Raw genomic sequence first — 24,115 nt, forward strand, 5'->3', positions numbered from 1 at the left:
CTGATGCAACTGTATAAACAAGCTTTTCAGTTACCCAAGCACTGCAGAAGTAACACTTGAAAGGAATACAGAATTAGGTCTTTACTATCAACACAAATCTACAAAGCTACACTCCTTCCCAGTATTAAGTGTAGGTGTAGGCTTTACTTTGCTTATTATAGAAAAGCATTAAAAGGTACAGCTCACAAACTGGCAAAGTTTTAAAGTGATTAGTACAGCAGAAAGCTGTATCAAAACAAAACTAAAAGGTACTCAAAGCTAATGGTGTTTGTTTTTACCTGAAAATTAACATCTTCTTTCTTAAAAATCAGTGCTCGAACTTCATCGGGATCTCCATTAAATATAGCTTGAACCAATGGTGGCTGAAATGAAGGAAAAAACCCATCTTAGAATATAACCCATTTTAGTTTTTAGAGATACACGTTTTTTTTCATACATAACACAAACACAAGATGATGACAAAATAAAACATCCCAGGCAGTGAAATAAAGAAACCAGCAACAGCATTTAGAATTGAAGAAATGCCAAGTTTCAAAAACCTCAAACACATGAACATAATCTAAGTCAATGAAAGATTAAGGGGGAAAAAAGAAAAAAAAGGGCCCAGAAGATTAGCTTATAACAGCTGGAAAGAGAACTAAATTAGGGCTTTTATGTGCTGCAAATTCTATACAATATAAGCAAGCAAACCCCTTTTACATTAGCAAGTGACTAAAGTTACTAAAGTTTTTCCACCTGTTTAGACAGAGTGGGAAAGCAAAGTGCATCAGATAAGTATGGTAACAAATTCACACTCACACACATCTATTACTAAATATAGCAGGGTTTCTTAGTAAGAAAAGCTGCTGAGGTATGCTAGCAAGTCAAGTCAGTCACTCGACAAAACAAAATAATTTAAATCAATGAAAGCACAGTCACCAGTGTTGATCATTTCCAGAAAGTGGTAATTTGAATCAGTTACATCAAAATTATGATTTATGCTATTTTTTATTTTAGCTTAGAATAGCTCTTGCTTGACGTACATTATATACTCTATCAGTTCTCAAAATAAACACAGCATATTACTGCAATGCAATGATTACATCAGTTTCTAAAGCAGTATTGCATAAATGTACCATTGAGGAAGGAGGAGTGGAACGGGGGAAACCATTTACTTCAAATACAGTTTACAAAGCCCTTTAAAAATCCTCTGCTATTATACAAGAGTTGAGATCTGTTATTGCTGCACCAGAAATAGTTACACGGAAAAGAATGGGCCCTTGCAAATATTAATTCTACAGCTAAGTTTCAGCTTTTCTCCTCTTCAGTATCAGCAGTTTTTACCACTTTGTCCTGTTTCAGCATCATGCATGTTCATGTTAAAATTAGTACTGGTATTTGCGACAGTACTGTAAGCAGGAAATATGCCAACAAAGGACATGCCTTACCAGCACGTTTCCAGGGGGCGATGGACGCAAAGATACATTTTCCTGAGGTAATTTGGAAATGAATGTGGGAGAATCATCTTCCACCTCCTCCAGAACAACAATACAGACTCGACTCATTCGATCCGTTTGAGGAAGCAAACGCAAACAAAAAAATAGCAGCAATGGTATTTTTGGAACCAGACCGCAGGTATCACAACAGGGACCATATGAGGAAACACTTTCACCTGTTTCACATGCCCTCACAAACTTGTGAGCGCTACCGCTGGTGCACTAGCATTTAAAACAGGACACTGCAATCCCCCCTTACACTTCATCTTTCAGATTTAAACACACTGAGATGCTCAACACAACGCTGAAAAAAAAGTTGTTCTCATTAAAATAAGATTTCCTTAGGCATCGAAACCACAAGAATGACACTGTGGAACGGCTGATAAAAATATCCCACGATCCAATTCCATTCGAGCAGCACTCACTGTCGCACACAGCTGTCCTCTCACAGGCAAATTTGTCTTTGTTAATGTCACAACTTCCACGGTGTCCTTCTGCCCTCACAGTGAAATCATTGTTGCAGAAGACACAACACCATCCTATTGAGGACAGAACAAGGAACAATTGCCCTGAGAGAGACGGCCGCAGCTATACCCGCTCCTGCAAGGTCAGTTTTAAATCAACCGTCGCAGCCTTTCTGGTGACTGAAAATAAACGCGCCTTCTGATCATCCTGTCATTCTACGGCTTCCTTTCTCAGCGTCAGAAACAGCCCAGCCAGAAAAACACATCTCATTTCCAACAGTTATTCAGGACCTGCTTAGAGGAAAATAATTCTTTCCCATGCAAGAAAAATATCTGCAACGTGCAGCGCGGCTGCAGTACATTTACATGCGATGAGTCAGACCACAGGGACAATGAACTCCTTGAATAATGCTGCCGGTGGAATCCAGCCTCCCCAAACGACCGCAGACGGTGTTACTCCATCAGGGACACAAGCAATGCGGAGTGTTCGATTCCCCTTCACCGGGCAGTAGCTCCATCAGAGAACACGCTAGGCAGAAATACTGTTGAGGAGGAATGCTTCAGCAAAACAAGCTAGCTACTGCACACAAAAGCTCAAATTACTGCCTGAGACTTCTTCTGCAGAAGCAGTTCATCACTCAAGTGTTGCTTTTGATCACCATGTGAATGCGGTTCCCATGATAGTCTTCATTCAGATTGAGGGGGAGAGGAAGGAAAAAAAATCAGACTCCGAACATCTTCTCTGAGCCAACTTCTTTATCCAAACAGCTGTCCCTGTGCCAACCTGCTTCTCCTCTTCACTTAGAGCTTCTGCTTATCAGGTTTTTTTACTTGACAAATTAAACTACACAATCAGCAGATAGCCTTGCAGAGCTTAGAAAAAGCCTGGCTGTCCGAGCCGGTCACTAACAGCCCGCAGGAGCAAAGCACAAACCACTGCCACAGCAGCATTCCCAATGAGCAGCAGCCTGGCGAGCAGCGACTGCAGCCTGGCGGGATGAAATGCCTAGTAATGCTCACATGTCACACTTACCAGAGCGCTCAGCCACTGCTCCCAGCGCAACTTCCTCTGGCACAAAAAAAAGCCGCCTTTTTCTCTCTTCTGGGGGCAGTCTTTGCAGTTATGCCTGTGCCAGCCCTGTGACTAACGCAGCCGAAAACGTAAAAATCCCATAACTGAGGAGCAACTGCTTAATATTTTCCACTAAAAGCCGCAAGAAAATCTGGTGTACTGGCTCTGCTCTGACTAACAACGATTTGAGCAGTAAACAATTCCAGCATTTTAACTGCTCTCATATGGCACTGGTCAGAGCAGCAAAGCAACCCTCGCTTAACTCATTGAAGACAAGGAACTCTCCATATGAATCATCTGAAAATTAAGTAAAATCAATCTCAAAGTAATCAGTTGACTATTAAAAAGACAGGTATTGATGACCAAACCCATGGTTATTTGCAACCAGTATAGACAAACATCCCCTCAGCTTGACAAAAACTACATTGAGTATAATTTAAACATAGTATTATAATAATATAATAAAATACAATATAGAGCCCTACAACTTGCTGAATAAATCTTTCAGTTTCAATCTGCCTAAATGGTGCTGGCTTGTGGGTGTATTATGTAAATGGCTTCTGTCAAAGTTGCTGGATAAGCTTCAGTGTTACAGGAACAGAGGGAGGGATTTTGTTCCTGCTGTGCAGTATGAAGGCACTTCTCATGTCCTTCAGTGCCTGGAAAGATCAGATTTTGTCAATGGTGCACAAGTTTCTAGCTTTCCAATAAAGCATTTGCACTCGGGTTTCACATACGAATCCCGGCAGAAAGACAGGTTTAAGCAGTACATTAAATGGCTTGGCTATTAATAGACATACTGAATTCCCACCTTTGGAGGCCACAGACAGGAAAAGCTCACATCACCACTCTTGAAATAAGTCTATGATAGCTTCACTGCAACATAATGAATTGCTTAACACACACCTGCTGACACTTCATGCAAGTGCAGGGTTTTATAAATGCAAAAGAGCACCTTAGCCTCGGGCTCCCTAAGCTCAGGACTGCTGACCTGGCTGAATACAGCACCAGTTTCTGATTCACCATGAAATTTCAGATTCAGATTTTCCCAAGTGCTCTCATTTACAGCATGTGACTAACAAACATCTCTACAAATGTATTTGGTTCATTATATAGAGTCTCATTGTTTGTACGCTGCACTGCTTTGTTCTAGCATTTCAACCATTTATTAAAAAGAAACAGCACAGATTCACATGAATACATATGACAACTCGTGTTCTTCTTGGCAACAGCAAAACCAGTTTAAATAAAACCATGGACATCCTCAAGGCTCATCTACTTAAACACTCTACTGCCTGCTCAGGAACACAGCAACCACACGCTAGAAAACAGTTTGCCTTCTATTTGTGAAAAATGCCCTAAGGAACAGACACTGTAGCTTACTTGCATAACTAAACACTCATTAAAAAACAACACAAATTATTAATCCCCCCCATACTTTAAGTCTACAAGCAAAGTACACTGACAAAATGCATACTTGGGTTTCATACTAGACACACACTTGTTAGATAATGGTTTTCTAGGTAAGGCCATATGTTTAGTGAAATGAACACTTTTCCCGAGTCAGTACATTTATATAGCAAGTAAAAGCTAAGGGTTCGACATGCTTTCTTTGGAATTACCAACTGGACATGTTGCTAGAGAGCGATAATGCCCAATTTAGTTCAAATTCTCCAAAAGCTAATGTTCCAAAGTACACTTAAAATCAGCTAGTTACCTTAAAAAAGCATGGCTTCACGCTCAGCTAATTGTGAAAATTCAGAAGAGTTAAGAATATTTGGATCTACCCTGATGATTATTCTAGAATTCTTACATGTAATTAAAATAAAATTAACACAAACTATTTCAAAAAACAAGTCAACATATTATATCTTGCATAACATTATATAATTTTGAATGGTGACATTACTAAGGTCAAAGAGTTAAAAGCCAATACAGTTTGAATTAGAAGAGAACCAACACAACTGAATCAATATTTCATTGATCTTGATAGCAATCTAAACCATGTAAGTAAGCAGAAACCCCTCCTGCTTGCACTAAGAATGTGCATGTGTGTAATTACTTCCATAACTAAAGGACAACCCAGTTCTAGAAACATTTAACTTCTGCTTACAGTGACGTAGCACTTGGAGGTTACTTAACAGAACAATCTTCTGCCCTCCCATCCCCTTCAACTGAAGGTAGTGCCTTCACCTCAACGATAACACCGTCTCTGATCATCCAAGGTATCCTGGTGCGCAAAAGACAGATTTCTAATGCTACTTCACAGCTACTCTGAAAGCCAAAAGCTGCAGGTCACAATTATACTAAAAGAAATCAAACAAAGGTTTCAGTTTTTCAGCAGATTATCTCAGACTAATAACTTTCAGTGCAGGAGAAGAGATAACAGCAACAGAGAATGAAAGCAGAGTAAATTCAAGAGGATTAAGTTAAGCCTCCTCTCCCCAAACTAATGTAGGAATCGTAATGGATTTTTGCAAAGGTATGAAGAAAGAACATTGCATCTCCCAAGAAAAACTTCTCAGTTTATCTTCATAAAACTTAAAATAACTCAAGAAGGTCATCAGCATCCATCTTCTCCAAATGTCACATACTTCCAATAAGAAAGCTTATTAAATGAGTTGTAGGAGAAGAGTCGAAAATGGCCTAACTTTAGAAAAAAGAATGCCATGTCTACTGGGGCTTGAAGGGTGATAATCCAATATCCACAATATCTAATTGTTCACAAAGGAAGATTTCCATACTTAACTCTAAAGTTTTAAGAAGTGCAATGGAGAGAGACTAGAAAGAATTTTCAAGTGGACAATAGTAAGGATATGCATTTTGCAGGGGGGGAAAAAAAAAAAAAAAACCACCACAAAACCAGCCCCTTTGTGTTCTGGCTCCAGTAGCTATTTGCAAATAATAAAAATTAATAAATAAATAGGTGTTATAATTTTCAAATTACACTTGCCTTTAAGGAAATCAAGTTCCAAGAGTCTTTCATGGGTGCATACAAACAGAATGTATTACAAGAATGCAACCTGCAGGTTAAAACATAGATAGCAGCCATGTCTACACTAGACAGTAAAAACATGAACTCTGAATTGGCTAAATATAGCATCCTTTTCTACAGACCTACCACTGCTGATGACATCGAAGACCTCACTGAAGTACATTCAGTATCAACGATCCTACCCAAATAAAGATTTCTCTCTTGCCAATCAGCATTTACCAAGCCTTTTTTGGGCTGAGATTAATCCAACTGGTTCAATTTTCTATTTTGTGTAATTAAGAACCTAGGAAAGGAAGGAAATTGTTCTGTCCGTTGCCAGAAAAAATGAAAAATTTAGACCCAAGTCTCTTGAATTATTTTTTTTAGACAATCTGTATCAGCTCCACAAGGTAAAAACCCAAATCTATGGATTTCTTCAGAAGACAAAGATTGCTTATAATAGCTACAGCTGTAAGTACATAGGCATGTCCCAGTAAAAGCAGATTTTTATATAATTTAGCTAGAATATTTACTAAAGTGTTGCCCACATATAGACAGAGATGAGTGTTCAGCATCACCATGAATATAAGCTACAATACTTCTAGAAGCCTCGTGAGTCACTCATCTGAACTCCTCTGCTGTTTCCTCCCCACTCCTGAGGGAATGAGGTGGAGTCAGCAAAAGGAACAGTCTAAAGCAACAAGAAATTACTACCTTTCTTCCCAATTTTACTCTGTTTTTTCCAGAGCACAGCTGGAATGCAGAAAAAAGAGAGTAGTTTTAACCTCTAGATTCCACATTTCTGCTTCCAAGGACAAGCAAAATAGCTTTGCTTGCACTTCCTGGATACCACAGGCAGTTCTTATTTTTTTTTTCCTGATGCAAGTATACAGCTTCTGTTAAGTCTCAGAGCTATTTTCATTAAATTAAGACTTCGCAATTAACAAAATCCAGTAACCGAATAGTCATTGCAACAAGAATTGAGACACAAGCATAACAAAGAAGAACAAAAAATCCAGCATTCATCCTAACTTTACTGGAGCAGCATAAGAAAAGTTTGTAATGCAAGATGTCTGTTTATGATTAAGATGTAAACTTAACTTGTATACTTAATCAAACTGTTACCTTTCACATGTACGTGCTCTGGCGGGGGGCTCCTATTGGTTCATCATCTGCATCTAATCGCAGCCATTTCCCTGTCTTTTGACTGAAACCGAAGGCAGCTACTACACCCAACAGCTTTCCTAATAACAACCATACATGTCTGATGGTGGAATTGTCATTCTTATAAAATTAACCAGAATTCAAAACAACACCTGTTTCAGGGAAGAGAGACCACAAAAAAAATGCATCTATCCACATATGTTGTTACGGATAGTTAAGATAAGCCTGTATCCATGAAGACAGACAAATAGATATAGACAACCTATTTCAGGTAGTATGGTGTGGGTTTTGGACAGGAGATGAGTGGTTTTAAAGCAACTTTTCTTTTTGGGAGAAGGTAAGTGACAGAAGACAACTTCTGTTGGAAAACGAAGAAGGTATTACCTCAAAATATCAGCACAGTCAAAGAGAGAAGCAGGCAAAACACTTCAGCATTTGTTAAACCCACACAAACCCACAGTTATTAGCTCTACACTTAAGGGTGTTTTGCAAGTATGACAGCTTTTAAAAAATGCTTTTGTAATACGAAAAGCAAGGCCCACTGATAGGTTATAGGTTTTTTTCACCTGTTGGCATAGCACAGGCAGAATACTTCTGGTCCCCTTAGTTCTTTCCAGCTCAGACCATATCCACAGCTAATTTTGCTTTCTGGCCCTGAAAACAGCATCAATTACAATAATAACCACAGTATCCTTCCAGGAAGAATTACCGAAGGCAGCAGTTTCAGCTGTGCACACCAGCTCTGAGGCAGAGTTGGAGGAAACAAACAAAACAAAAATCAAAGGCCCAGTCTCAGCAACCCCTGTTTGCTCTTTCACGAGTCAAGTGTGCTCTCCCAGCACTACCCAGCAGGTTGCTGGGAGGTGAGACTGGACAGGAACGCAACAATAATGAAGCGAACACATCAACCCAGAGACACTGGAAGACATCAACCCACTGTCACAGCTGGCACTGACAGCCTGATGTTTCAGGAAGCGATGTTATTGCGTCTTCCCAAGGAGAAGAAACATGTAAAGGTAGAATGGCTGGAGCAAATGAATGACTGCAGAATTCCTAATCTCAGTTTTATATCATTTACCACATTGCCTTGAAAGTGTTTATACCATAGTGCACACACTTATGAATTAACTAAAACTTAAAAATTAAGATCCTAATAAGATGTATTAGGGCAGCTGGTAAAATAACTAAGATAATTCCCTTTGGGCACACAGGCGCACACAAACACCAACAAGAATTCGTACATCTCCTTTGATCTACTTTTCTACCGATCTGCAGTCATGCTCTGAAGATGAGCACAGGAAGTGCTTATCTTATGTATTTCCCCTGCAAAAATTTCTTCCTGCAATACTGCTTCTGCAAACAGAATCAAGCTCATCATTTATCAAAAACATTCCAAACCCACATAATAAAAGGTCAATATAACACTGTCTTATTTTCACCATACAATAAGCTTGCTTCTCCCTCTTCAGAGAGGTATTCTGGGGCTTGCACATCAGTGCATGGTCCGCACTTCAAGGACAGATGCTATAATGCACAAGATCACCACCCCTCAGAGGCTGCATCCCTGAATATTAATAGATCTTCTAAAGTATGGCATAGAAGGCCTAACAGTTTCTTCTTGCTCTGACGCACTGAAACCAATTGTCTATGCCTGTATCCCAAGAAAATGAAGCAATTCTCACCCACCAGCTGCTTAATCAAAAAAACTCAACCAAACCAAACAAACAGAAAAGCAAACCCTGAATGTTGATCATTCATTGTTACATGGGAAAAGAACAAGTTCCAGCTTCCCTGGTTTCAGATGCTTTTTTTGGTTTGTTTTTTAACAAATCACTGCTCCTCCAGTGGATGATTAGGAACACATTATACTTGCTCTACCAGGACAGTCAGCTTCCCCACTGAGGCTCATTTAGCTGTACAGGCTTACAAGACAATAACCTTTATCTTCACTTTGCGTTTTTCTTAACTTCGGTTCTTTTGCTGGAGGCTGGAAACCCCCTCAAAAGAAAGGCAGCACAATGCAGCGCACCCAGATTCAGCACCGGACAGTGCTGGTGTTGAGATTGAAAATTAGGGAACTCTAGCTGGACCCAAGAAACCTGGAATCAAGTTTATGATTTCCTCATTGAAACTCTGCTGGATTGCCATACTGCCGAGCTTCTAAAGCAGCAAACATCGGTCAGGTAGATTTCTAGAAATGAGAGTTGCTCTGCTGCCTATGACAAGTGACCAATCTGATTCTATTGATAGCTCCACTCTCAACAATGACATATAAAATCTATCATTGCAGCATGTTTGATGAGTTTGGGATAACACAAACCAGTTACTCCATTCCAAATCACATTAAGGTTATTTCTTCCAATACTGCTGTTTAACACAGATCTGCTGGTCTCCTTTTCCCTCCTCCTCTCCCCCTATAAAATTCATTAGCTGACTGACATTTTTCAGCACCATTTCTGTTACACTGGAGTATGTATCACTTTTGAGCTGTGCTTCATGTTATGTAGAAAGAACAAAGAGACCTGAATATGAGCACCGAAAAGGTTCAGGTTCATAAAAGAAGTTTTAATTTTAAGAAATAAGTACAGTAGCAGGTAGCCATATAAAAAAAAGAATCCAAAATGTGTGTAGAACACAAATCCTAGTGTTCTACAAGACCTTCTACAAACTTGAAAAGTGATTCTTATGACTGAGTTTTTATCCTGTACCACTTACGGAATTTAGGCAGAAAAGCAAATGTCAGTTATGCCAGTCAGTAGAGGGCTTTCACATTTTTATGTCACCAACCACATGAATCCTCATGGGTAAGTTGCCATGGTTACAAAATGTTTGCTTTTATACGTTTGTCTGAAATTCCTATGGAATTCCCACACGGCCAAAACCAGCAGTGGTTGGGAGTGCTCCTCCAGCACTGAAGGACTTGATTCAGAAACACAAACCACTTCCACTCAGACTATTATCTGGGAAACACTAAAAAGTGATTCATACCATTTCGAGCCATGGAAGGGAGGAAACAAACATCACATTCAACTATTTAAAAACTTCAGTGATGACTCACATCAGGTTAGGACATTTCCAGAATCGGCTGCTTTTCTCGAGTAACAAATTGCTTTAGACTGTTGAAGAAAATAAGCTGTTGAAGAATACAAGTAAGACTGATCCACTCTCAACAGAATCATTCAACTATCAAAGAAAGAATAAAAGGGGAAGGGTTGAGGGGGTTTTTTTGCCTCCCCAAAACATAAACCCCAAGAAGCTCAGTGGATCATATCTCTGTAGGCCAAGGTCAGAAGGCCCACCAGCTGATAATTATGCCTATTTAAGTTTGATTTCAGCTGTATTTGCAGAAATTGGCTCGGAACTTTTGCTTCAGCAAGCCTGCTACCTGTCTAGTTTCAGACATATTAGTGGGCATTCATCTTGGCCCATGTTTGGCTTGGGCTCACACTGCTGTGTGATTTCAGCAGCCACTACTAACAAAACATTAATCCAGTTAGAGAGGCAACAAGATATAACCAATTCAGAGCAAGCAATAACAAACTGTGTGTGAAAAAGCTAAGAACAGAGCACAGCAGTGTATCCAAAGAAGTATTACGCAGCACTAACTGGCTTCTCGTGATTAAATGACCATGGGGGGAAATAACAAGTATCGGACTGAGGAAGGAAAAAAAACCTAAGTTTGTGCAATAAGAGAATATAGACTGTTTTTTCCCTACCAGAAGGGCATTTGAAAGAAGACACTTTGCATGGAAGCAATTCCTGTCTAACACTTCCCAAGCCTGGCCATCTTAAGGAAGGAAAGTTAAATTAGCTTTGAATGGCTGTCTGCTATTCACTCATAAGCATAACATTCTGATAAATAAAAGCACTAAGAACTACTATCTAGAGGAAACACTGTATTTAGAATGACAGAGCAATAGCTGCAGATATTTTCTTAGAAGAGTACACAATTTCTACCATTCAAAACACAGCTCTGACTTTGTCAGCAAGAAATGGACAATAAAATCTACTCCTTAAAAAAACCTATTCTCCATTTTTGTCACTACTGAGACTCTCCTAGTAGAAAGTTTTGGAAGTCAGTAACACTGGGGGGAGGAAGAAGCTGAAACCCTACCCAGCTCCAAAATTGTTGCGTTTAGAAATTTCTGTTCAGATTTTCCTACTCATCAGCCATGTGATGGTACAATCTGCCTACAGCCCAGGCTCCCCCTCCCTGTCCCACCCAAGGCAGAGTGCTATTCCAGGGGCTGTGAGGGAGGAGTTTGGTGGTGAGAGTTATTTTCCAGGATGGGTTTGGGAGGGGAGCATCCTGAATACATTGACTAATTTTCTTTAAAAGATGTGAAAGTTTTCTGTTAAACATGTTTGAGATCAGATTCTCTCTTGCACAACAGATATAGGAGTTGAAACAGAATGATAAATATTTGATTAGTACAATACTAAAAATGCATATAACATTCCCACCAGTGCAATACTTGTAATACAGTTTTGGGTAGATACCAATAGACTCTGGCCACAGAAGCCACAGTTCAGCTGGATTGCTCACATGTGGGATTTTGTTTCCACACACACCAGGGACTCAGAATACTATATGCAAGTAAACAAAATGATTTCTAGTTGCTATGGATACCACCTCGTTTATATATATTATCTCACTTCAGTATGTAAACACTCAGCAACACTGTACACAAATTATGCTGGTTCTCTTTAAAGTAGTGTGGGTCAATACCTGCCTCATGTATCAGGATTTTCTGATCTAGGGCAAGCTAAATTTCCTAGAAATTATTAGGAACCCATTGCACCTCCCTTGTGTCCAAGAGCGAGCTCCTTTCTGGCAACTGGAAACACTCTGGAAAACATAGCTGGACAAAATCCACACAGTCACACATACTACTACGGGATGACAGAGCTCATCTGAATCTTCTACAGCTGCCAAAATGGATGGCTTTTCCCAAAACTAAGCAAGCAGAGACACAGCAACAGCCAAGAGTCTTACTCGCCTGCTTTAAACCTTGCTAAGAGTCCCCTCCCCTCAATGCCCACCAGGGAAGCAGCTCCCAGGAGGGCTCTTACACATCCCTTCAGGATAAGAGCATGTAAGCAACATTTATTCTCATAAGTTACTTTTGCTATCAATTTTCCTGTTACTTAGAAGATTAAAAGGCACTTTCTTTGAAAAGCTGAGCAGTTCATTACTGAATTAAATTTCACAAAATATATGAAGTATTAATTTAGAACACTAATTAAAGCTTTATCAGCCTAGAAATCTGTTTCTTTTATGTTTGAGGTTGGGGCTTTAGGTTTGTTTTTTTTCAGTGCCATCTGAGGAAGTGGATGAGTCTGATTTCAACTGCTGTCCCCCAGAGAGACTCTTCACTCCTCCCTTCCCCACATGATCCACGCACATTCACATCCCCTTCCTCAGCCAGCACAGGCCACTGCGTGATTCAACTGCCCCTGATTTATTTTTGGGTTTTTTTGCCGGTGAATTATTGGAGCCAGCTCACCACGGGCTGACACAGAGCAGTGGGAGCATTCAAACTGCTCACTGTGACACAAAACGATGCAATTGCTATGCAAAACCACACCCATAAGCTGAGCTCCCTCCATCAGCAGTATACCAGAACTACTTCATTCCTTCTATTTTCCCTAAAATATCTCAAAACAGCCTTTTTGACAACTGAACTTTTCCAGACTTGCACACTATTACATTCAAGTGTATCACTCATTAAATTCTTTCCAAAAACTTACTTATGAGAAGAACTCAAGTTTTTCTCCCATGATTTACAAATCACTCCTAGTAAGTTTCTTTTGAAAACAACATAGTATTTTGCAACATAGAGGTGTCACAGATTATATTAATAAAACTGTACCTTCAGTACTAACAGTATTTATAAAGCATACGGCAGTAAGAACAGGCTAGAGAATTTTAGGGTCCAGTTTAAAAAAATGCACATAAAAACAATCATGCATGCAGACTTCACATGCGAACAATTTATGTATTACCATGGGGGCACAACAAGGCAGTTACAGCTTTACACAGTTATCCCTAAATGATTTAAAAATTAAACTTGATGTTAGGTTTTTATTGTTGGGTTTTGTTTGTTTGTTTTCCAAACAGGATTATTTTGGGGTTCATTTCTTCCTAACACTGGCTTCGATCGGTGATTTATCCAACTCAGATGACACCTAAAGGAGAACTTGCAAAGTAAGTTCTAGCACTCCTAGAAGCCAACAAAATGCTTTATAAAGGAGTACTTATAATATAGATTCAGAAAGATGGTATCAAAACAGAATACATAATATATGTGAAGAGCACTTTATTTATTTAAAACATTAAGAAGATTAACTTTTACATACTCCTGCTTCTAAAAATCCACAGGCAACCAGTTATTTTTTCAGAAGGAAGTGTTGATCTCCCAGGTTTCTTCTTGATGTACACTGACACCTCATGGACATTTAAAAAACTTTTAAGATCTACTCTTAGTTCTGTCCTCTGTTTTTAAAAATCCAATCACTTTTTTTTGTTTTTTACATGTCATATTGTCCTCTTTAGAAATGTCCAGGACATCACTTGGTCTATTGCTGATTTTATCTTAACAAAATACTTAGCACTTGTTTGTGATGAGCAGGGGGGCTGCCCCCCCGAACAGTGAACCATGGAACACAGAAAGACAAGGTACCTCTCTCCAGGTGCAACCAGGGTCCTTTCCAACCCAAACCATTCTATGATTGCATGATTACCTAAGAATGTTAACAAAATTCACCATTTCCAGTTCAATTTATGTCCAAGTAGCAATAAGCTTTATTTAGCACTGTTGTACCATAGAAAGAAGTGAGAAGACAAGGTTCCTTGCAGATTTGTGTTCTGGAATAGAGGTGTGTTATCCTTCACTTTTCCCAACAGGCTAGCATGTATGAAAAGAACAAAACAAAACAACCCTTGGCCATTTCTTCTTTCTTGCTTGAAGCAGAAAAATCACCCCCTCTACCACGGAAACAAAACAAAACCCCGTGAGTCAAGAAGAAAGTCTGTAGCAATCTATGTAAATAGTCAAGTCACATATCATACACCGCAAGACTGAAACACTGACAAACTACTCCTTGCTAAATAAAATGATAAAGTCTTCAACAGTGAAAAGTATGAGAGTAATATAAATGTAATAGGCTGATAACGCTTATTTGCTAGGGGTATTACTGCTCTTCCAATACCGTAGAGTTTATTAACAACATCCATGAAATGCTAATATACAGAAAAAAAAAAATCACCAAACTAATTCTTTTGAAATATTTATCTTTACCTAAATCTGCAAGACACAGCCACTTAAAGGATATTGTTAGTTCTTAAAAATTAAAAGAAGCTCCATTATGTCATTTCTTTAGAGGTGCTACTTCAAATTTATTGATCTTGTGAAAAAGAACACTTGAATTTTGTTTTCTAAAATGTTTATAGCATTCCTAAACATGATATTTAAATATTTTGACAAAATCTGTGAGGCTTAGCAGTTCTAAACAAAACTATAAAAAACAAATGGAATAAAAGCCTTTACCTCATCTCTTTCCCATGCCTAAGGGAAGAGGAAAAGATTCTCAAGTATTTACTCTTAATACAACCTTTATTTTACATTTCTACTAAAATCGAATTTGGGTAGCACTAAAACCAAATCAAAAAGGATGAAAAGATTCACTTTCCATCCCAGAGAAAACATCCCATCAACTCTTTGTCCCACAGGGCTCCTGGCTTTTAGCAGAGATGGAACAACCAAACTGCCAGTCAGCATATTTTCCCAACACATTCCATTCCACCCCAGCCAAAAAGCAGCAGCTGGTAAATTCCATTCATCGTGAAAGAGAGTATATTTTTCAGTCAATACTATCACCATCTGGTCTATCACCATCTGGTCAACAACAAGTGAAATATCACACCTATTCTCATTTATAAAAGATTAAAATCAGGTCATCTTGAAGCACACACTTGAGAAAAAAAATCCAGTGTAACACACTTAAAACTAAAGCTCAGTTTGCTCCACTCATATACATGGAAGAGCTGCTACCAACATCTGCAGAAATGGTAGATGATACTAACTACCATAAGCATCCAGCTTTTCAACTCAGCTAAACTTCAGATGCAGGTTGTCTGCATCAGGTGCCAGAATCAGTTAAAGACCACAGAGTGGGGCAAACAATAACACTAAAACAAAAAAATAAATCAGCTATTACTAAGATTAGGAGAAAAATAAATTTCATCTTCATCAATAGCACTGCTTATAGTAATTAAAGTTACAGCACCACACTATTTTATAGCTGATATGTGAAATTTTGAAAGATCAAAGAAACAGGCACTATTCTGGTACCCATTACACACAAATAAATCAACTTATGTTTTGTGGTTTTATTATTATTGGGCTGTCAAAAAGCAGCTCAAATGTCCTTGAGTTGAAGTCTCTTATCTATATACTACACATGTTTTCAGATAGCTTGTAGCTGTCTGGCAACTCAGTTTTCTGAATTATTTACCCCAAAAGAATAATTTCCAGCCATAACCAGTTGCCATAAGCTGTAAAAAGTGGACTAGTAAGCACTGTCCAAAGACTACTTATCCTTCAGCAAGTGCAGTTTTTGGTACTATTTTACCTAGCACTGTATTTCTAAACAACGATGTCCATCGCTTTTGTATTTGCATAAGAGCAAAATAAGGTGTATCAGCAACCATGGCTTTCAGTTTTCTAACTAAATCAGTATTAGTTAGAAAATTACCTTTACAGCCACTTCATCCCCAAGAAAGACATAGGGAGGAGAGGGGGAAAGCAATACTTCTTTTCACCACCTGGAAGTCAAGACATTTTGCCCTAATAGTTTGATTTGCATTTAAGTTGTGCCGGTTTGATTCCTGTCCAGGACAGGTAAGGCGAGAAAAAATACCAAACATATAAAACTGGGAAAGATCAGATGAGAGGACAGGTCTGCAGCCTGAAGCTTCACACACCTCCCCCACAAAGCAGCTTGGCCTCCAGATTCTTAGTCCATGAGGTTAAGGAACCAACAGAAACTGCAGCTCTTCAAAACCGTAAAAATACAAATGGTACCAGAAGTACACAACAGAACCCACTTGATTATTGTATGTACCTATGGAGATTTAACAGGATTATTAAAGAGGTACAAAATCCATTTACCTATACAAGGAAAGAGACTAATGAAACTTCTTGGGGAAAAGAAGGTCAAGTCAGGTTCTTTGGGGCACTTCAACAAAACAGTTTTACTACTGGAAAACAGTGAAAATGCAGCCACCTTTCTCCCTGTAAGGATTAACTTAATCCTTCAGGAAGGCACAAAGTATCTTAGAAATTAAGCAGGCTGGGTTTCACAGCACAGTGCCAAATTTGGATGCAAAAGTTGACTGAATAGACTGATGGGAGCAGGAAGAGGTTCTGCAAATCTCAGCATGTTCCCTACTAAAGGACGCCTGGTTTTAACATAACTGCACTTGAAAGTTATGAGGAACAGGGTAAATGGACTCCTATTTTCTAACGTGGTGGTAGCAAGACCGAAAAAAACATGCGAGTGCTGCTTCTTTCCAGGTAAAGGTCTCCTTCAGTATCAAAACAGTACAATTAGTGAAAAAAACAAATCAGAACTGATAAACATGCAGCCTGCTGATTAAAATTGCCTTATTCAGCTCTTACTCAGCAGTAGAGTCTCCAGTGATGTACACTAGCTTCCCAGGTTAATTTACTTGTGAAGTCAAGCATTGCAAACTTCAACACTTTTCCAAAATCAAGAACAGTCTATGTATATACAGTTCTTCCTAAATAGTCATGACAAAGATGACATTTACATCTCTCTAAGCTCTTAAAATGTTTTTCACCATGCCAGGTTTACATATCCTTCCCTCCATAAGGGCTTCAGCTTACCAAGAGGAATGAACAAAAACCAGCGTAACAGCTTAAAAGTGCTATGCACTCCTCAACGGCAAACAGCTGGCTGAGACCTATACTAAAAGATCTTCCAGCAAACCTGTGCAAGTTGGGAAGGACACTGGCTTTATACCACTGAAGTAGTTATGCAAGCAAATTCTAATGTAGACTTTTGCCAACATGGACTACTTTGTTCAGAGAATCCGTAGACACTACACTAGCAATAGCATGGGATAATCTCCTGTAGTGGAGGGCTTGACACTAGTGCTCTTTTTGTAATTTCAAGACTACTTTAAAGTGCAAATAGTCTCAATCTATTTTCCCATGCTAGGACGAAAAACGGAATTAGCCGAACTAGAGCCTAAACCAGAAGGCAACAGCCCACTCAAGAGTCACTGTCATGAATGAACACGAGAACAGACCCAAGTAAAAAAATAATAATCCAACTTTTCAAATGAAACAATGATGCTCAGTCTTGAAACTGGGACATATAAAACACAGTTATGAATCTGAAGCAAAGAAAAGAAAAATCTTATAAGAAATCACACTGAATGCAACTTCAGGTAAAAAGCTAAAACACACCAAAGGCGCTACGATAGTAATGTCCTGTGTGTTCTACTTTTGTTCTCTTAAAGACTTCCCCCACCGACCACCTGCTATATCAATTCAAGGTCTAAAACAATTTTTCTCATGGCCTTATACAATCCAGAAACTATCAAAATAAACATAGCCAACAAAACAGTACCACCACAAACCAAATGATCTTATACAGTTTGCTTGTTTTCATGCTATAAAAGTTTAATTGCAGGCAACACCTCCTGACAAGTTTTACCCTTTTTTTGTTTTGTTTATCCATTTTATTTACATGCCAAACTAGCTAGCTATTTTTACTTATTTATAAATATACCTAGCTATATTTAGCTAGCTATATTTACCTTTTTCCAAACATGCAAAGGACAGAAACACTACATACGCAACACTAGCTCAGGTTACTGCGCACTGGTATTGGCTGGGATAGAGTTTAATTTTCTTCACAGTAACTTGTATGGGGCTATGTTTTGGATTTGTGCTGAAAACACTGTTGATAACACAGGTATGTTTTAGTTACTGCTGAACAGTGCTTGCACAGCACTAAGGCATTTTCTGCTTCTCACACTGCCCCACCAAGTGAGCAGTAGAGAAGCCGGAGGGGACGGAGCTGGGACAGCTGGCTCACTGACCAAAGGGATATCCCAGACCAAATGACATCATGCACAGCAATAAAAGCTGGGGAAGAAGAAGGAAGGGGGGTATGCTCTGAGTGATGGCGTTTGTCTTCCCAAGGAACTGTCACACGTGATGGAGTCCTGCTCTCCTGGAGATGGCTGAACACCTGCCTGCCCATGGGAAGTGGTGAATGAATTCCTTGCTTTGCTTTGCTTGCACAAGCAGCTTTCGCTTTACCTGTTAAACTGTCCTTATCTCAACCCACATGTTCTCCCACCAGAGGAATGGGCTGTCCGCCAGAGTTAAACCAAGCTAGAAAATGGCAGAATTAAGGTAACATGCAATCTTGACACATTTACCTTAAACAGAATAAAGACCCTGCTTAATTACACGTCCTTGCTACTTCATGAGTTTTCAGATATTTCCTTTACAGATCAGTTCTGTAAGGGGGACCAGTGAAACTTATGCCATAGAACCCACACTGGATTTCCTTAAAATTCCTAGTATGTTATTTCACTAAATAACCTGAGCACTTGAAGAGCGTTAGGAGAACAAGGAAATACAAAACAGAAATGCCACACAGCTCTAAATGATATTATACAGAAATTTCTTACCATGAAAAATGCCATGTGACCAGATGCAGTAGTGTTTATACAGCATGACAAAGAAAGATTAACAGTGGAGTTGAAATGGCCACAGGAAAAATTATTTCCTAGTTTACATGAAAAAAAAATAAAAATCAGAAGTTAAATACTCTTTCACTAGGATTAAATATAACCCAGTAGATCACAAGTTGAATTATTTTGCAGAAACTACTACTGTCACCTCAGAACTAAAGGTTTAAAGTATGTTAAAACTGTTGCTATTGTTTATTGAGGCAAACAGAACTGTATCTTGGGCTGCTATTCATTTCTCTGTTTGCAGAACAAGCAGCACAACTGGCATATTGATAAGCCAGCACTTCTTGGGACAGAACTGGCAGTGTAGTCAGCAACATGTGAGATTTCCCATGCCAGAAAGGGTATCAGTGGAAGTTTCAATGTACTTATTCAGCTGTAGTCTTTACTGCTAAAGGGTTTTTCGCTGACGGATCTTTTTTGTGGACAAAATAAAGGAATCTGTATTTTTCCCTCCTCCTCTGATCCGGGATGTTTATAAAAAAGCCTAGCCTTTGTGGATGCCTCATTTACACCCGGGGGGCAGTGACCTGCGGGAAACAAACCTCAAAAGATTCAGCTTTCATAGTTAAGAGGGCATGTCAAATTAGGGCAAATGGAGAGGTTAAAAGCTGTGATAAGCAGGTATGGAATCTTCCAAAATAACTGTATCATTACAACAATGTTTAGCTAAATCTTAATGATAAACAAATTAGGTCAAAAACCAATACTCAGTCACCTTTCTAAACTGGGCAGAGCAGCACATAATGTATTGAGCCCCAAGATAGCCAAGGACAATACAGCTGTAACTATGTGTCCCCGGTGTTTTCTTTGTGCTGCCACTGCAGTTACCTTGCTGTCCCATAAGCTGTCCTGTAAAGCCCAACTGGCAGAAAGCTAGAATGCTTTTGCTGATTCAGCCCCCAAAGTGACCTACTGTAAGATCAGCTGAACAGCAGTGCAAGAGGAGAGCTGGGAAACTCCCAAGGGAGGGATACGAAGGGAGACTACCTTTTGTAACACAGGACTGAATTTACTATCTTTTTAAACAGCACTCAAAGTAACTTTGCTCACCTGTGCAGATGCATCTTGGCTACTGGTCTCATCTACAGATTCAGACCTTTAATCATATTCCCAAATTATGCTGTAAATAAAGTCTTACTTTCTTTATGTTCTTAGAAAGAAGGTACAAAAAATGCTGAGCAGTGAAATTATAGAGCTCAAGTCTATAGAGACCAGACAATAAATAGTGTAACATAATCAATGGTACTTAACCAGGGGCGATGCATCATCTTTTCTGTATTTTCTGCACAGCTCCCCCCCTCATTCCTGTCCACACACAGCGCTCAGCAGAAGGTAAAGCAGACAGCACACCTCAGATGTGCAAGCTGCACAGACAGAAGGTCACCCTCAGCATCCCATGACCACTCCCACTCTACCTGCAACACTCTTCCCTTACCCACATTGATATCCTTCATCTTACCAAGCAATTTTTGCTTAGATTAGCACAATGAAGTATTCTGAGCACTTTGAGTATTGGTGGGAGTATAAGTTTAATACACTTAATACTTTTATAAGTTTTTTCATCAAAAGATGGAAAGAAATGTCTAACAGGATTCAAACTTTGTGTCTGTAATACATTGCACATTTTCAGATCCCACAAATACTGTTTTCTGATCTCCGCATTTTTTAACTTTATCTTTGTGTTCAGATTTGTGCTTGCATTACATTGCTTTGAGTTGCAGATTATTTGCCATAACTGACAGAAATCCAGAATCTCTAAGCTGAACAGCAGCATGATGAAAAACAAAGGCTTTGTTTTGATGATTCTTCTTTCCTTGAAATTTCAGTCAGACTGTCCAAGCAGTCATGTTAATCCAAATAATAAGCTGGAATATTATACGTGAATATACAAAAAGTGCAAAGTAATACTCTAACTTTTTCAGTTTGAAAGACAGAAAAAGAGGACGATTGGTGGAAATCACTCTTAAAAAGCGCAGCAATGTCAAGTTTTGTCGCTTGGTGGCAGCACACCAAAGAAAACCGAAAGACTCGAGCAAGACCACAAAACTTCTCAATCAGCACCTACTCCATTATGTCTCTCATACAAGCGCCAGAGTTCCTGGAAGGCTCTAGGTAGTTCACAAATTTTAGACACGCACCTGAATTTTTAAGACTAGTGACTTCACATTCAAGTAGACATTAAAGGCTTAAAATTAAGAGAGTGCTACTTCAGTCTTTCTGACTAATGTTTACAGGTTCACCTGCCTACGCCACAATTACCAAATGAGTGCTAAATAACATTCCCAAGCAGGCGTAAGCAAACAGAAGCAAAACTTGAAAGCCTGATGTCCCGCCGGTGCTAACTCTTCAATCGAACTGAACTAAATAGACGACTTTGATTAGGATGCACCATCAGTTTGGATTTTGCCTTCTCCCCATGCTACCAGAAAAAGCCTACAAACACATCAGAAAACTCATTACAGTAATTTAAACTTCTCCTTCCAGCATCATTTCCACCACCTGATGCTGTTGCCAGCATTACACATTAAAGGCAGCACCACATGCAGTAAATACCTGACAGTGCTACTATAGTCCGTGACAATGAACCAGAACTGATAGTCTTTACCCATTTAAATAACTTATGTTAGGCAAAGGTCAGATTTATCAAATTAATAATAGATCATCATAATTGAATAATTTAACAAACATCCAAGAAATGTTTGAAACTACTACTACTGAAGCAGGAAGGAGATGTAATGAGAACACAATGATCTGCTGTTCCTTGTCTTCTTCTTAATGTAGCAAAGGCTCATTTACCACATGGGAAACAGTTTCTCTCAAACTGATCTTGTACACCAGCATGTACAAAGACATACAAACAGTTGTTTTATTTCTGTAACCAGATGATAAACAGGTTTATTTTGCACTATTTGTAACCTACATGCCAAACCTACCTATGGCTAATAAGAAATTACCCTATGCTATCACATCATTAACACACAAGTTGCAATGGAAGTTCTTTTAGATTTATTTTCTATATATTAAATGTTGATCAGTATAATTTCAAGATCTTAAACACAGTCATTTCTTAATAATGATCCCATGCAAAAGCAACTAATAAAGTATTTATAGTATCTTTTTTTTTGTACTATGCATAAACTGATATTATTCAAATACTTGACATCTGAAACAAAGAATTTCAGAGAGCAGACTATCATTATTTAAGCATTAGGGAGATTGAGTCATCACACTAAGCTAAGTATAAGGAAATACACTCCACATGAATCACAGAAAAGTGACTGTGATATTTACAAATATTAATAAATTCAAGTAGAGAGGATAAGCTTTCCCTCCCTTCCTCACACCTGATAGCATATTGTTACCTACTATATATGCAGTTTGGTATGGCCCTTCAATTTGATAAGCTTTATTAAAACTACACTTTCACAGGGACACACACACACACATGAAACAACTTAGCCTAATCCATCATAACAGCAAAAAGATAAAATGGAGAGCAAGAGGGAGAGATGAGAGCAAACACAGAAAGTAAGACAAGCACTGCAGTTTGCCATCAGAGGGAGTACAAGCCTTAAACAAAAGCATCCAGCTTCCAGGTGAGAGCAGACATGCAGCTCTGGGGCGATTATGAACACCTACACAGGTTTAGGGGAGGGCTGGTCCTGCACATTTTTGTTGATAAACAGCATATATGGGAAACAGCTGCAAGAAAACAAATAAAGTTGTTGTAAAACAGAGCTACTATACAGTTTTGACATAGAGACAGACATGGTCATGGGATACTGAACAAGAATTTCCAAGTTTTGCCCATTTAAATTAGTAATATCAAATACAAGTTAGGAAAAAGGTGCTCCTGGTCTGTTTTCTCAGTAAGCTTTCTGCCTTCAGAAGTAAAAAAGGATACTGTATTACAATACAGAGCTTGAATTGGGGTCCGACTAAAATGAAAAGAGACAAGCTGAGCAAATAAGGCACTCAAATATACACTACCCTGTGCTTTATCCATGCTCTCACTTCCCCCTTGCTGCTGTTCAGTGCCAAGTGTGACTTAGCACACTGTATGCTCCTCTGCATTACCTGTAAAAGCAGATCCTCAGCTGAAGCATGGATAAAAGAGGGGAGAATGATCCTACTAAAAACGAAAGTAACACCTACCCTCCCCTAAACCAAACACGCAAGTTCCCAAGTCTCCTTTTCCTGCTGCTAAAGAGGGAAGAGATAAGCCATTTTTCAGCATATTCAAGACCTACCGGATGAGGTCTAGTTAACACTGAAGTTCTACTAGGCTCAGCCTATTTGAGAAGGGAGAATGTTTGCCAAGGTGCAGAATATATTAGCTTCCTAATACTAGGTAAGTAGTTACCGATGTTTCAAAGGTACTGACGAAGTAGCAGAGTAGGGTTACAGTACCTCAGAGTATTTTCTACATCCAAATGGTGCAGCAACTTTCTTAGGTAATCTACGTTTTTCCCATTTAAAAGTGGCCTCCACAAAATCAACAGAACTCTGGCATCTTTTAACAATTAAGTCAATTGCATTTTAGTCTGGGGCGAAAAAACCCAAACAAAGCCACCAAAACCAAACACAGACAAACAAAATCCCCCCAAGCCCAATTCAGAAAGGAAGGTGAACTAAAACCTGATTTACAGCAAAATTATTCTAGTCGGGGTGGGGGGAGGGAAACACTCTTTTTCACAGGAATCAAAAGCTGGAGGAACATACTTGGTGTTAAGTACCTCGCCTGCTTAGGACAAGTGTAAATGAGTCATACCATCTGTACTCACATTCAAAGGATAGTCTGGCAAGATAGCAGGGAGAACACAAAGCAATATGACGCTCTGCTTTTAATGTTATGGAAGCATTTAAACTGGGGAATAGAGGAAGACTTATCAGTTAAAATAGGAACTACCCACATTAACAGACACTGCACACCTTATTCTCAGAATTTATAATTATTGGTAGAATTCTACCCAGTAATCTATAGTGCTACAGAGATACCTATAGACTGACATATAAAGACACTGCAGAGACTGATTAATGTTGTATTTCATATGAATATATTTATCCCACAGAATAATGCAAGAGACGATCAAAGTAGAAAGCAAATAGATTGTAGCAAGAAGTCATTCCAGAATATCAATAATTCAGAGAGAAGCTATTTAAGAT

General features: G+C 38.9%; 1 protein-coding gene across 2 annotated transcripts in view; it reads right to left on the bottom strand.

Annotated features, from left to right (window-relative positions):
• Nucleotides 1-24,115, bottom strand: part of ANKRD28 (ankyrin repeat domain 28) — a 119,338-nt gene that overhangs the window by 76,083 nt on the left and 19,140 nt on the right. The window contains exons 1-2 of one of the 2 annotated variants that reach the window (XM_030510588.1): nucleotides 1,428-2,954; nucleotides 279-362 (exon numbers count right to left, since the gene is read on the bottom strand). In XM_030510588.1, the coding sequence (XP_030366448.1) occupies nucleotides 279-362; nucleotides 1,428-1,544 (201 nt within the window). In that variant the 5' untranslated portion in view covers nucleotides 1,545-2,954. Of the gene's footprint in view, nucleotides 1-278; nucleotides 363-1,427; nucleotides 2,955-24,115 lie in introns of those variants that run through there. The other variant, XM_030510677.1, reaches the window with a different exon arrangement.

The sequence above is a fragment of the Strigops habroptila genome, chromosome 1 (genome assembly GCF_004027225.2).
Source record: "Strigops habroptila isolate Jane chromosome 1, bStrHab1.2.pri, whole genome shotgun sequence".
NCBI classification, from domain to species: Eukaryota; Metazoa; Chordata; class Aves; order Psittaciformes; family Psittacidae; genus Strigops; species Strigops habroptila.